At 42.2% G+C, this 14,982-nt stretch overlaps 1 protein-coding gene across 3 annotated transcripts in view; it reads left to right on the top strand.

Moving 5' to 3' along the window:
- Nucleotides 1-14,982, top strand: part of LOC306928881 (histone deacetylase 7-like) — a 65,909-nt gene that overhangs the window by 25,487 nt on the left and 25,440 nt on the right. For 2 of the 3 annotated variants that reach the window (XM_079509156.1, XM_079509158.1), the window contains exons 2-10: nucleotides 1,150-1,334; nucleotides 3,600-3,687; nucleotides 3,941-4,073; nucleotides 5,663-5,748; nucleotides 7,122-7,238; nucleotides 8,111-8,223; nucleotides 10,882-10,980; nucleotides 12,359-12,527; nucleotides 13,345-13,571. In XM_079509156.1, coding sequence (XP_079365282.1) covers nucleotides 1,150-1,334; nucleotides 3,600-3,687; nucleotides 3,941-4,073; nucleotides 5,663-5,748; nucleotides 7,122-7,238; nucleotides 8,111-8,223; nucleotides 10,882-10,980; nucleotides 12,359-12,527; nucleotides 13,345-13,571 — 1,217 coding nt within the window. The remainder of the gene's footprint in view (nucleotides 1-1,149; nucleotides 1,335-3,599; nucleotides 3,688-3,940; nucleotides 4,074-5,662; nucleotides 5,749-7,121; nucleotides 7,239-8,110; nucleotides 8,224-10,881; nucleotides 10,981-12,358; nucleotides 12,528-13,344; nucleotides 13,572-14,982) is intronic. The other variant, XM_079509157.1, reaches the window with a different exon arrangement.

Genomic DNA, 14,982 nt, shown 5'->3' with positions numbered 1-14,982 from the left:
TCGAGTTGTCTGTGAGCTTGCATATGTTTTTGTCTCGCCAATATGATTCATCAGAAAAGTGCTCGAGGAACTTGGGTTGATATGTTTCCACACAGTATGAGTTATCATTTGCCATTGTGTCTGTTCTCTATCTCAGAGTGAAGTTCAATGTTAGGTCATAAGAAGTGTATTAGTTGATGCACAGATTTTATACTTAAACATTGCAAGGTAAAACTAAGTAGTACATACCTGCTATTGCCTCTGGATAACCTACAGATCAAAAATAGATCAAACATTCTCTTAACTTATACTGCACCTGTTTTTGGTTATGACACTTTGGTTTGATTCAGTTGCCTCACTCTTAGGAACTAAATTTAGCCTATATGTATGTACTAAAACCTGAGAGGAAGATGACAGACCCATCACTCAACCTCCTGATTCACACGCACGCACACACGCACGCACGCACGCACGCACGCACACACGCACGCACGCACGCACGCACACACACACACACACACACACACACACACACACACACACACACACACACACACACACACACGTGCACACACAGCACCACTCAGTTCAGATTTTTTCTGAATGTAACTTGTTTGGAACACAGCCAGTTAGTTCAATTGAAGCAGCAAGACTTGAATGAAATTAAATATGACTATAAATATAACACAAGTTCAAATGCAGTTGTACACATCTGGGCATTCTACAACCATCAACCATCTTTCAGTCTCAGGCATGTTTACATTATCTCCAATGTAAACATCTTAAGTGTTGCTGGACTCATTCAGTGATGATTGTTGAATACAGGGTCAGGCCTTCCATTTGAAAAATGGTGCAGCATAGGGGTAGGGGTGGATTTTGCTGTGGAAAAACATATCACAAAACAATAAATGCGATTAGAAATGTAATAAATGAAAGTTGCTAAAATGAAGGTTCCCTGGGTTTAGGAGGATTGTCCTCCCATCACCCAAATAAATCCAAGCCCCACTCTGACACTAATAGATAAGTGCAAGTTCAATTTCTGTGCCAAATCCACAACATTAACAACATAAAAAAATGCATTCCTTACATTGTAACCCTTCAACAAATTGCATGATTGATCACTGACTGAAGAGCATCTCTTTCTCTCCCTCTCTGCCCCTCTTTCTTTAGTGGATGTGACAGTCACCAATCAAGTTTTGTCACCGCTAAGTGGGGAGCAACCTATGGACCTGAGTGTCACCCAGAGGTTGGTTCGTCCTGGCCTGGACTCTGCCATGCTTGTCCCCCACCACCCCTTCTTCCTTGGACCCTTCTCTTCCCAGCCTTGCTCCCAGTTTTCGCAGCAACACTTACAGGTAAGGGCATACTATTCCCGCAATATGAGTAAAGCTTCAAAGAATAAACGTGTCTTCGGTAATAGTGATAACTCCCTCAACAGCTCCCCCACCAGCCAGAACAGGTCATTCATCACTGCAGCTGAAAAAGGCTCAGAACATGCACAGATAAATTATTACCAATGTTTTTTATACTTCTATAACATGCTTACACGTGGGTCTGACCGACTCGACACCGGGCACTGCACCCCCCGTGGTGGGGTGGAACATCCCCCGTGGTGGGGTGGAACATCCCCCGTGGTGGGGTGGAACATCCCCCGTGGTGCGGTGGAACGCTTGTGTCGAATTTGAAGTCGGTGGGACGAATGGTTCTCGTGTTACGTGGATTACAGACGTACGTACAGACGTACACACAGAGATGCATTTATAGTTAGATAAGAATGAATACATTAGTGAATCAATCACAGCTAAAACGCTGCTTTTTAGATAGGTGAAGGAAGGCATAGCCTTCACCATTAGGGTATTGCAGGTACTGTAGGTGACCAGTTTAATTTGATGTTGACTGAATGGAGTCGCCCAGGCTTCTCCCTGGCCTCTACACCGAATCTGTTTGTTGAAAATAGTACAAGTACAAGATCACAGCGCAATGCAACATGTTCTGATCTGCTATTGTTTTCTGAATGTTTGCCTATTTTGGACAAATGTTCGCCTGTTATGACCCCAAAATGTAAACATTATGGTTCATGTGGTTAATTGTCTCCACCAGGCCGAAGGCATGGGGAGAGAGTATGTTTTGCACTCCGTCCGTGTGTGTGTGTGTGTGTGTGTGTGTGTGTCCGTCCGTCCGTCCGTCCGTCCGTCCGTCCTTCCGTCCGTCCGTCCGTTACCAGCTAATCTCCGGCACCGTTAACCCGGTCGATGCCAAACTTTGCACACACACTCCCTGGATGCCAACGATGAACCTCTGCCCCGCATTTTCCAGAACGGCCTGTTAAAGCGCCACCATGAGGCAGCTTTTCACATTTTTACCTAAAACTGCACCGATCTGCGTGAAACGTTGCATGCACACTCCCTAGAGGCCAAGGACAAACCTTTGACCTGCATTTTCCGCATCTGCCTTTTATAGCGCCACCAGGAGGCCGACTTTTGTAAAACACATTTTTTGATATTACTCCTCCAGATTCTGTCCAAAAATCTCACAAATCGTTACACAGTATCTCTATGGTCATGTGCTCAAGTCGGATCTGTCCGATATTTCATATTCCATCCTAATTGGCTATAATTGGCTTTCACAGTTTGCAAGATTGCCCCGTTTTGAACAAAAGCCTCAAATCATGAACGCAGCATGAAATTTACAAGAAATATTTCACACATTTTCTTACTAGGCTGAGGAATATATCCCACCCTTTACACATTGGCCTGTTATAGCGCCACCAACAGGTTGATTTTTGCAAAACACATTCTTGGAACAAAATGCCTCAAATCATCCAATTGCCATCAAAGGCAAACATGTTTATATTACTCCTAAACATTTTGCCAAACATCTCACACAGTCCTATCCTCCTGGTGGAGACCTGTGCCCAGAAGGGCACTTTTTCTAGTTAATATTTGTATCACTCTCTTCAAGAGGCTGAAGTCAGAAATCAGTTGTTGTATTTTAGAAAGTGACCACTTTAGTAGTAGGAGCAATGGTCAAGAAGGGTCTCATGGGAATGTTTTCCAGTTTATGGTCTTGGAATTCCCATATCCTCCCACTGCAGCTCTGGGACTGGCTGAATAGTTGAATCATACAGTGTACAGGATGTGAATTCTTAAGTGCAAGACCGATTTTAAGCAACCAATAGAGCAAGCATGTTACTTTTATAATTTTAAGTCTTCACAAGTTTCAACATAATAATAATAATAATAATAATGCATTTTATTTATAAGGCACCTTTCAGGGCACTCAAGGTCGCCGTACAACAAGATAAAAACAGTTACATACAAAACACAGTTAAAAGCACTAGCAAAGAAGTACAGCTTGCAGCACAAAACACAGAGGTCACACAGAACATACTACTAAAAGCTTCATGAACATACTGTATAGCAACAATACATTGCATTCAGATTGAATAAAGCACCATTCTGCGTCATTGTGATTGTTTTGGGTCATGGTTAATGGATGTAGCCTAATGGTGTGAATATCCGTGTATGCGTTAGTTAAGCCTTTCTGAATGGGCGGTCTCGTGCATAGTACACTGTATGCTGTTGGGCTGTTCAGCACCTATTTTACTTTGTGTCTTTCAGTATAACTTTGAACAAAGGCAAAGAGAGATGGACCGCGAGAATACAGAGGAACTTCAACAGCTGATGCACAAGAGTAAGAAGGAGCAAAGTAAGTAATGCGTGTTAACTTCCTCCTTAACGTAATGTTGTGGTTGGTTTAGGTTTCTGTGGAACACCACATTATGTGAAACTTAAGCTGGCCGATGCTCATGCAGGTGTCATTCCTGTCAGGAAAAACAGGCAGTGCTTTGAACAGTGTCATCATTATTCACTTTGACTGATGTGTGTTGTTGACTCAGGGTGGGAGGAATGAAGATGGTTTCCTGCTCTTGATAGGATGATTGTTTTTCATTGATTGGCAGGTGCAGTAGCCAGTCCCCTGGTGAGGCAGAAACTGCGGAAGGTATTGATGATGAAGAAGCATGCTGCTCTAGAGAGGAGTACACCCAACCACAACAGCTCTAACAGCAGGAGCATTCCAACAGGAATGTGGATGTAGGTGGATGCGGATTTATGCAGGATGTGCAGTATATGTGGGCTGATATGTGGATATTCAGTAAGTGGACGTGGATGTACCTGTAGGTCCATCACACCCAGATCAGATCATACCCTGAAGAAGGCATTTTGTTGCAGAAACGTTGGTAATCTAATAAAAAAACTGTTTTTTTTTGCATCGTGACTACGAGCGGTGCAACCTCTCTTTCCCTTTTTTCAAGTTTGTCTCCCGTGGTCAGCAGTACCTCCCCACTATTGGTGTGCGCTCGCCGCTCCTACCTCTTTGTCTGTCCTTTACCTGTAGGTGAACATGGATGCAGGTCAATATGAGATTAGGGTTGTCACAATTCAAAATCCAATACCTGCTGGTATTTGTTTCGCCTCCTCCCCGCCTGATCTTCTCTTAAGCGCAATACATACTCCTGCCCTTCCATTCAGAAAGGATTCACAAACTATAGTTTGGCGAGTCAGGACGTTCCGAGCAAAAGTTCTGGGACCGCCCTTCCTAAGCTAGGAATGATATCAAATTAACTCCAAAGAAAAGTTTGGTCGTCAGAAGGAGTATACTGTATTGTGTTTTAGCCAATTGTATGGTGGGAAAAAAGAAATGAAAGCAAGCATTTAAGTGACAAAACAAATGTCCATGCTGTAGCCGACTCTTTGTTGGTCCCTGTTGGATTGCTGTATTGTATTCCGCACTCTTTTCCATACACCATGGCCACTTCCAGAGATTGTTGAAGAATTGAAATCCTCCTGAAATCTGTTTTTGGTGTTCCTTACATCAGGGATTCTCAACGTTTTTGGCTGGGGACCCCCGGAAATTAATTAATCTGTGTTGTAGACCCATGGTATGAGGCACCAAGCTGTGTCAGTTCATAGCTATCTCTTCAGATAATTACATTTGAATGTCGTTAGTTGTCACTGTATTATAAACTCCACTAATGTGTAGTGAATAGTGTTATAGTATGGAAAATACTCTAGTTTGATAAAGCTCCTAATGTTTGAACATGTGGTGTTTACATTCTTGTAATTCTGTTAATAGAATGAATACAAAACTGATAGTCTGGTTTTGTTATCGCTACAAAACTAATTTGTTTGAGAATCATAACATGCCTAGAAGAGATTATAGAAAATAGGCTAAGATGAACCAAAAAGTTCATCTTGTTTTGTTTTGTTCTTTGCATGGCATAGTTCTACAAATCTACAAAAACCTTAAATACACTGCCAAGTTTTAAGTTTCAATCAGACATTTCCTTTTAACCAAACTTAGACGGAAGTAGACCTTCATTTGTAATTTATGCTAGGCTGGAAAACAAGCCATGTTTGATGGTTAACACAATTGAATAAATCAGGTTTATTGTTAGTTTTCTCTGTGGCGGCCACTATTGCACACATGGAATAGTTTTTTGAGGAAATAGTGCCACACAGAGACTCCAGCATGCTCAGTAGAACCACAATGCATACAAAACAGAACCGGATGTTATGCAGAAATGTTACTGTTTCTGAGACAAGGCTTTACTGGATACCTTGTTAACGCCAACCATCTCCCCCCACTTATTTAATCCTTGATGTTATTATTGGTTGCCCAGGGAACTTGGCCGTGATCCTGACATGTCTCCAAAGCCACAGTCTGAATCCTGTGATGAGAGCAAAGGACGTGCCCTTCGTAGGACAGGTAAGGAACCATTGGCTGCTATGATGGGGCTCCCTCATTCAGGTACAGACCAGATGACTGGTGATTTTCCACTTTACATTCTCATTGCTCAATGTAATCTGAGTTGCTCAGACTCAAAATCGCAAGCACTCCTCTTATGACAGCTTAACTTTGCGGGGTATCTTGATACATGATACTTTCCAGTATCTAAGGAAACTTTCATTAAGTTACCTATTCTGGATGAGGGAGAGAGGGAGGGAGAGAAAGAGAGGGAGAGAGAGGGAGAGAGAGAGAGAGGGAGAGAGAGAGAGAGGGAGAGAGAGAGATAGAGGCAGAGTGAGAGAGAGAATGGAAGTGTACTTTCGGCCAAGACAGGGGAAAGTCATCAAGTACCAGGCCTCCGGGGCGAGCAGGAGACCCAACAGTCATAAAAAAACAACAGTGCAAGCGAGACACAATGGCAAGAGCAGTTACATAACATTAGCCAAGGTATGCGTAAAATGAACTGCGTGAGAGGCGCGTCCAGAGCAGGTCTACCAGGCTGTATGAGTGACACAAGGAGTGGTTGATTTCTACTGTACATCTGTTACAGTACACTAACCATGTCGTTATTTACCTGTGTTGCATTAGCAACCGTCTCCTCCACAGACTGCTAATGCACACTCCCACGCATGCACCCACGCACGCACACACGCACGCACAAAAAACGCACACACACACACACACACACACACACACACACACACACACACACACACACACACACACACACACACACACACACACACACACACACAAACAAGTGTATATTACTATACTTGTAAGGACATTTTAGGACAGTGATTTTATGAATGGCATTTTGTTTTTACATTGCATCTACAGTGTATAAGAGAAAAGCCAAAAATAGCTGATCCCCAAAACTCACAACATGTCAAGCAGTGACGCATTACAATAATACAAGAACACAGGCTCACACGCACACTTCATCCTGCACTCTTAGCAATAACAATAAGCTGTCCTTTATCTGCTCTGAAACAGCTACTGTACTGGTTGATTGTTTTGTTTGGCCAAGTTGTAGCCCGACCAATGTCAACACAAGTGTTTTATCCTACTGTCGCTGTATCACAAGTTCTTCATTGGGTTCACAATGCAGATTTGTTTCACAGGCTTTGTCATGCAAAATGAACCAGGCTTATGATTTGAGTGCTGCAGTATTTATGGTTAGATTTTCTTTGGTCAATGCTGATCCGTGGTTGTGAGCTTGCGGACAAAATTAACATTTCCTTTTCCTGTGTGCACACATATCTGTGTGTATGCGTGCGTGCATGCGTGCGTGCGTGCATATTGCCTTGTAAATAACATGATCATGGATTTGTGTGTGTTTGTGTGTGCAGTGTCTGAGCCGACCCTAAAGTGGAAGTTAAAGAAACACATCAACACCAGGCAGAGTCCTCTACAGCGAAAGATCAGCGCCCCTCCCACCATCAGGCACAGGACAGGAGACCCCCTGGGTACAGTACAGCTATATTCTACAGAACCTTTGCTGGATCAGAGCCGAATCCAGCAGTCTGATACGGTTCCAGCTTGGGTCAATGCACCCGACGTAGTATACTTTATGTTGCTATTTATCGTTATCACAATGTAAAGATTTCAAAGGATTTATAGAAAAAAATACCATGTCATATATTTTACATTATGTTGTTAATATTAATGGTATATTATCATTAAAATATTAGTGTTTGTCCCGCTTGCAATACCCTCGGGGCCCACTAGTGGTCCCTGGCCCACATGCCATCTACAGAGTTACATACCTGAACACACAAACACCGCTATATGTTCTACAGCAGTTACAATACATAGCCTACCTTCATACCTCCAAACATCAAGCACATGACAGGAGACCTATGTTTGATGTAACAATTTGTATATGATGAGCTATGTAACACAGTTTGAAGATCAGCTATTTTAGCTATTTTTGAAATAGGGCTAAAGTGGTTAACCCATTTTGGGTGGGAACCCCTTTTGGTGTTTTAAGCATTATGTTCTACTTTAGCTATTGAAAAATAGCAGATCTACCGAGTGCTGTGCTACGAGCTTGTAGGTCTGCTATTTTTGAAAAAAATCGTGAAAATGTGGCCCAAATGTTTGAATATATTCTTTCAGAGCGAACAGTTTTTAACTCAAATCTTTGCTTCTTGGGGGGTCCCTGGAACAAGATATTTTCAGATGGGGCTCGGCGGGCAATTACATATATTTTTTGGGGAAAATGTTTGAGAACCACTGACATAGAAACACAGGTTTTTCAGAGAACTGTCAAGATTTGTAGAATCGTCCTCAGGTCTAAAGTGGTTAACTAAGCAGCTGCTTGTCCTTCCTGTCACAGCAGACTCCTCCCAGAGCAGCGGCAGCACCCCAGCGTCTGGGGGAAGCTCACCCAATGACAGTCCCCTGTCAGACAACGGGGCCCTCCCACTGACGGCTGGACTGGCCCATGAAGTGAGTCCAACTTTCTCCCTATGTTGAACCCTTATTGAAGTCCTTCGTCTCAGTAAGAGGCAGACATCAAACCATTGTAAAACAAATGTGTGGTATCTCGGTATCCACATGAGAAACAAACAATGGCTCCAATGTGGATCTCTGACTTGATAGGGTCAGCATGTAACACCAGTCAACTATTATGTCAGATGTCCACAACGTCGGCCTATCTGTGACGTACAAGTCCACATTTGAGAAGTGTTTCAGTGTGATTGCAGCCCCATTGACTTACATTATAAAAAAGTTAAAGTAGAATATTTCAAAAAGTATACATGTGAAAACAAATGAGTGGAGGTACTTCTGTGGTAGCGTGGATACAAAGGTTTGGTGCTGATCGGACCACCAATTTGTGAGGCTAGTTCTGGACAAGTGCACAGACACAAACCCTGTAATAACATGCAGCTAGTCTCTTGCAGAATCACGACGTAAAAGGTCTGCTGATCAATTAGGATGGTTTACACCTATAAATGTGTAAACCTATACCTATATTAATGAATCAGGATTAGCTTTGAAAATCTACAATCTGTATAACATTGTGATCATTTGCAGAAAGGAGAAAGGGGCAGTTATTCCATTGATTTTATGTCAGGTGGTAAGGTGGTATCAAATCAGTTGAATGTTCATTGGGCATTAAATGCAGTAGTGTACACTGTACAGTAGTGGTGGGCGATGTTTTAAACAGGGAGATTTGAGAAGGCCACAATAGACCTTGCCCATGTTACTCGATCACTCCTTATCTAATTAAAGCATTAATATCAATCTGTGTTCCAGGTAATGCACTTGTATATTTCAATAGGCAGGCAGTTAGCAATGTTTTTTTAAATAGACATTTAGCCTTGTAGAATAATTTACCAACTGTTTCTGATAAATATAGATTACCACGAGGCATTTATCGTCGCCCGAGCTCACCCAGCCAAGTTCATTCAATTCAGTGTATTAGCCCCAGTAAAGCCAGCCCAAAGTTGCAAAAAGGCAGATGTATGTAGTTTTGTGCAGACTCAGCAAAGATGGACAGTATTTTAAAACAAAAATGGTATTTTGTCATTTGTATTTGGCTGGGATGGAAAGAATTAGATGTCATCAAGATACTTTCAGATCTTGTATTTTCTGTATTTTAAATACAGAAAATACAAAATACAATTTATGTCATTTTATTTTCAAATTGACACATTTTGTTTTTACTTACTTACCCACGATTTTGCAACCCATTTTTTTCACCCAGTGTCAATTATCTAATCCTGGGCGCTACACTGCCTCTGCCAACCTGGGGGGCAGCGGACTGACCTCATGCTTCCTTCTATGCATGACGAGTCCAAGCTGCTTCTTTTTACATGACAGGGGAGAGTGAATTGACACATTTTAAACATTTACACAGATTTATACTGTGGAATAAATAAATAAAACACTATGTGAAAATGAGATGTAAGATGCCACTTCTACGCCGCCTCTGATTGGCTTACCTCCCCACCAATAAGAGGTAGAGTACTTATGCATTAAAGATAGTTTACTTTTGTGATAACTACATTACTAATGCAGCTGACAAATCAGCGCAAACGTACAGAATCACCCTCTCGGTCCTATTATCACCCCCTCACCCAAGGCAACTAAATGCTTTGTATGTGATGAATACATTTATTAGCTACATATCTACATTCTACTATATCGTTGCTGTCTTGTAGAAAACCTGTATGTCCAAAACCATTCCTTTTTTATTGTGATTTTTAAAACATTTTAAAATAGTGAAAATAACCATGCTACCCCAATGGACAACACCCCTCCACATTCTGTTGTTGACAATAGTGATTATATCCGTAATGTATTACCAATTACAAATTGTTAATGCAACCATCCTTTAATATACAAATAAAAGTAGTCCCATATTTCATGGAACTTCCCTTTGACATTGTTCCTCCTGGCAATTGAGTATTCGAAGGATGCAGTTTCCGTCATAAGTTGGGTCCAGTCTGTGATCTCTGGCGTGGCAGAGCTCTTCCAGTTTCTCAAAATCAACCTGGCTGCAGTAATAAGACCTGCAGTCACTAATGCATGTTGTGCCTTGGTGACCCCCTGTGGCAGCACTGTGCGATTTCCCAAGAGACATAACGTTGGGCATTCTGGTAGTATTAGCCCCATCCAGTCTCCAAGTTTCCCCAGTACCTCTTTCCAGAATGGTATAACCACAAGACATTCCCAAAAAACATGTCAAAATGTACCATTTTCCCCTTTACATTTCCAACACCGTTTGTCTTCCACCAAGCCCATCCTAAACAGTTTCACAGGGGTATAGTATGTAGATGCTTTTCAATACTTTTGTGCGACACTATGATGAAGCAAGGCATTACACATAAAACGTAAAAAGTTTGAAATATGGATGTTTCTGCCCGACAGTGATGCTATCTATGTTAGTATACAGCAGAGATACTGTAACTAAAGTGCTTTTTATCATATCACATACTGGAAGGATGTATTTACAGTATATTCGCAAGGAGTTATGCAGCATCAATGCATCACACATAAGTATTGCAGCTCCTTTCATCTCAGTATTTATAAATGTGTGTCTGTACATGCCTCTTTCTCTCTCTCTCTCTCTCTCTCTCTCTCTCTCTCTCCCCCTCTCAGGCCCAGAGGCTTCTGCTAAAGGATGGCAGCTTAGCATATTTCACCTTGCCTCCCTGTTCAACCACTATGCCCACCATCTCTGCTGGACTACCCGCACAGGTCAGGTCTCAGTCCTATCAGTCATTCACTGTCATGATTCAAACCAGCTATTGGACACTTAACACAAAAGTCACTCTAAAAACTCTGATTGGGCTTTTTCTACTACAGAATAATGATAAACGTACAACCATCCATTTGTGTTTTGAGTCTGAATAGCCTGAATCTCCTCTCCTCCTGTCATTAATCAGGGCTTGACTTTAAGTAATACATCTTTCCGGACAAGTGCATTCAAATTGTACTTGTCCGTTGGTTTAATTTTTTCTGTGACACTCCTAGCAGCCAACAGTATTCTCTGGCATTATTCTCTGGCTTTCCTAATAATCACCATTCCAATATTGTTAATTGCCCTAGAATGTCTGCGATCTTACATACATTACATGTATAATTCCAAATACACAGCCATAGATCGGTCCTATCCGCGCACGCTTAGCAGACTGACCACGTCGGCATTTAAACTTGTAGCACCGCATGTGTACTCACCCAATAAGACTTGGAGTCAGATATTGTCCTCTAGTTTAATATCCATTTGAAAGTTCTGGCAGAAAACATGTGTTAAGTAAAATATCACCACTTTTCCACGAGGAAAAGCTGAACTGAAAATAGGAAAACGTCCTGTGGGAACAGTCAATGTTTGGGAAGCACAAATGTATGGGGCACACAATTGGCAGGTGTGTTGCGATTGTTGTGGGGTAATTGATCACCACCTATTTTGTGTGCCCCATACATTTGTGCTTCCTAAAGCAAGTTTTGATATGTAAAGTCCTGCAATCATTCCAGGGCTCTCGCCGGAGAGAATGTCATCTGTGTGCAGCTTGTGGAAAAGTGGAGATATTTTACTAAATACACATTTTCTGCCAGAACTTTGAAATGAATATGACGAGCTAGGTCAGTCTGCTAACCGTGCGCGGATATAGGACCAATCTATGGCTGTGTATTTGGATATAGGACCGATCTATGGCGCGGCGCACACTGCAGCTCACCGCTCCTTGGCTGTGGCTCAACCGCTCCAAGAGATGGGTAAAATGCGGAGAACAAATTTCACTGCGGTAACGTGTGTGACAAATCGTATGACTTTGACTTTGTGTATTTGGAATATGATGAAATGTATGTAAGATCAGACATTCTAGGGCTATTACTGTAACTTTTAAACTGAGAATATTCATCCAATATTCAAACAAAATGTATTCACCAAACTAACTTACAGTTAGTTGATTTAAAATGTATTTGTGTGTGTGCTCGTGCACCGGACATGTGACTTTTGTGTCCGGACAAGTGAATGGTAAATTTACTTGTCCGAAGGACATGCCTCAAAAAGTTAATGTCAAGCCCTGTTAATGATTCTTGTTTACCTCCTGTGCCTTCCTCAACCTCCACCCAGGCTGACAGAGAGTCCATGAGCCAGTGTGTGGGAAGGGCTATGCCAATGGCTGCCTTGCCACAGGTGTACCTGCCTCTAGACAGCAGCAGTCCAGGCCTGGCCCAGCGACTGCAGCCTGTGCTTATACTGGAACCACACACTGGACTGTTGCACACTCAATTTCTCACTGGTAATCACGCATGTATAAAACAGACACACAACCGAGCATGCACGCATGTTTTGACATGGATAAACACACAAAAAACACATGCATAAATGGGAATGCACACAAAACACATGCACGTGAGTAATTGGCTAATGTCACACATTACATGTCCATTTGCACTAGAAGTTATGCAAGGTTATTAGGCTATAGTTTAGATTTATTTTGCTATCTTTGAAGATTTGTTAACTTCAACCCTGCTAATGTGTAGTACCTGCATGTATGCATAGAACAATAGCGCCCTCTACTGTCACTGGACAATAAAGCTGACTGAGGCTCCAAGAACAGTCCAAAGATATAGTTTTAGGGTTTTTATTTCTCCAAATGAACCAAATGAACACTTGAGGAAAACACAAATTAACTAAACCCAACTGGAAAATAACGCTATCCCTTATCACTTGGCCCTGTAGCTCTCCCTCGGGGAAGTTACACGTGCTCGGTGCTCCTGCTCACACCTAACTAACTCGTCTGTCCCTGCAGCCTCCCTTAAATAGGAGTGGATCCTACCACAGGACAGGAATCAATAAGAATCCTTCCTTACTTCCTTTTCTTACAGTTTTCTGTTGTTTCTTGGCAATGGTTACAGCCAGGGAATTAGAAAGTTTGGAACGTTTAAGACGTTCTGTTTTACCACACACACACACACACACACACACACACACACACACACACACACACACACACACACACACACACACACACACACACACACACACACACACACACAGACACACATACTGTATACATGTATCTATATTCTGCCTCCCTCTCTTCCTTCCCCCAGTCCGCGGCTTGAGTCCGGTGCACGTGCAGCAGCCGACACATCTCCTGTCGTCCCCCACCAGAGGGGAAACCCTGGTCCAGTCGGCCCACAAACTCCTGGGTCGAACCCGCTCAGAGCCGCCACCCTATAGCCATTCACCAGTGCCCGCTGCTGCCAGCCTCCACCCATCTACCCAGCACCAAGTGTACCACAACAGTCTGATGTTGGACCGGCTCAAGCAGAACAAGGTGAGTAACTTGTGAGGACATAAAGAGTACACTTTCTTTTTTCAACAATGTATTTATTGATTTTCCTTTTTCCACACAAATGACAATACAAATATATAAAAAACAATGAACATTACAAGACAATTACTCATATAAAGAAAGCAAAACAACAATAACCAAAAAAGGAAAACGACAACAGCACTACTCCTCTTCAGCTTCATCCATTAAATGTGACAAATTATTGTTCTTAATATATCTAGTAAAACGGCCCCACACCTCCTGAAACATTTCTTGTTTGTCCTTAAGAATGTATGTAATCTTTTCCAAAGGTAAACATAAAGACAATTCCCTGAACCACTGTGTAATACTTGGTTTGTCTGGCTTCTTCCAGGTCAATGTTATCACTCTCTTAGCTTGTAAAAGACATAAACATTTGTTCATTACGCTTTATCTTATGTCCCTCTGGATATAGACCGAGCAGGAAGAACTTTGGTTCTGGTACAATATTTATTGACAAAATCTTCTGTATTTCCTGCCCGACCTTCCCCCAAAACTCCATAAATTTTGGACAGGACCATAGACAGTGGAACAATGTGCCTCTATCTTCACCGCATCTGGTGCATACATCCGGAATATTACAATTATACTTATTAAGTTTAACTGGTGTGATGTACACTCTCATAAGCCAATTGTATTGTAGAAGTTGTGCACAAGCCGTACTCCATTGTTCCACTGATAAATCCTCCTGAATATCTGTTCTCCAGGCATTAAGCCTATCTTCCGAGGACTCTGGAGATAAGTCAACCAATAGAGCATAAAAATCTGATATTATCCCCTTTCCGAATGGGTCATTAACCAAATCTTTCTCCAGCACAGACATGGATGGGGCCAGCATGGATTTCTCCAGATTAGTTCTAATAAAATCCCTCAGTTGCAGATATTTAAAGGAAGTGTTTGCGAGGGATATCATATTCAATGACCAGTTCCTCAAACGAGAGCATACTCCCCCTACCCCTCTCAAATACATCCCGTAATTGACCTATTCCCCTATCAGCCCATAATTACACTTTTAACAATAACAATAACAAAAAAGCCGGAGTTATTGCGAACGAAGTGAGCACTAACTATAGAAGCTGGCCAAAACTGTCTGTGTGTGGCACGCTGTAACACCACCCGCCCGCCACCAGAGGGCAACTGAAATTGGAACATACAGAGGTCTGTGCGTGTGCGTGTGCGTGTGTGTGTGCGTGTGCGTGTGTGTGTGTGTGTGTGTGTCAGACTGCCACAACAGCTTCGTTCGCTTCCCGCGTTTACGCGTCTTACTTGTATTTAGTTGATGAGCTTGGAATTTAGCTTTAACTACCCAAACCCTATCATGACATGAGCTTATAGAGCTGCTCTTTTTTAAAGAACTCTTTTAACTTTTTCAGAC

This window comes from Electrona antarctica, assembly GCF_951216825.1.
Source record: "Electrona antarctica genome assembly, chromosome: 9".
Lineage (NCBI taxonomy): Eukaryota > Metazoa > Chordata > Actinopteri > Myctophiformes > Myctophidae > Electrona > Electrona antarctica.
This window is presented reverse-complemented; position numbering and strand designations above follow the sequence as displayed.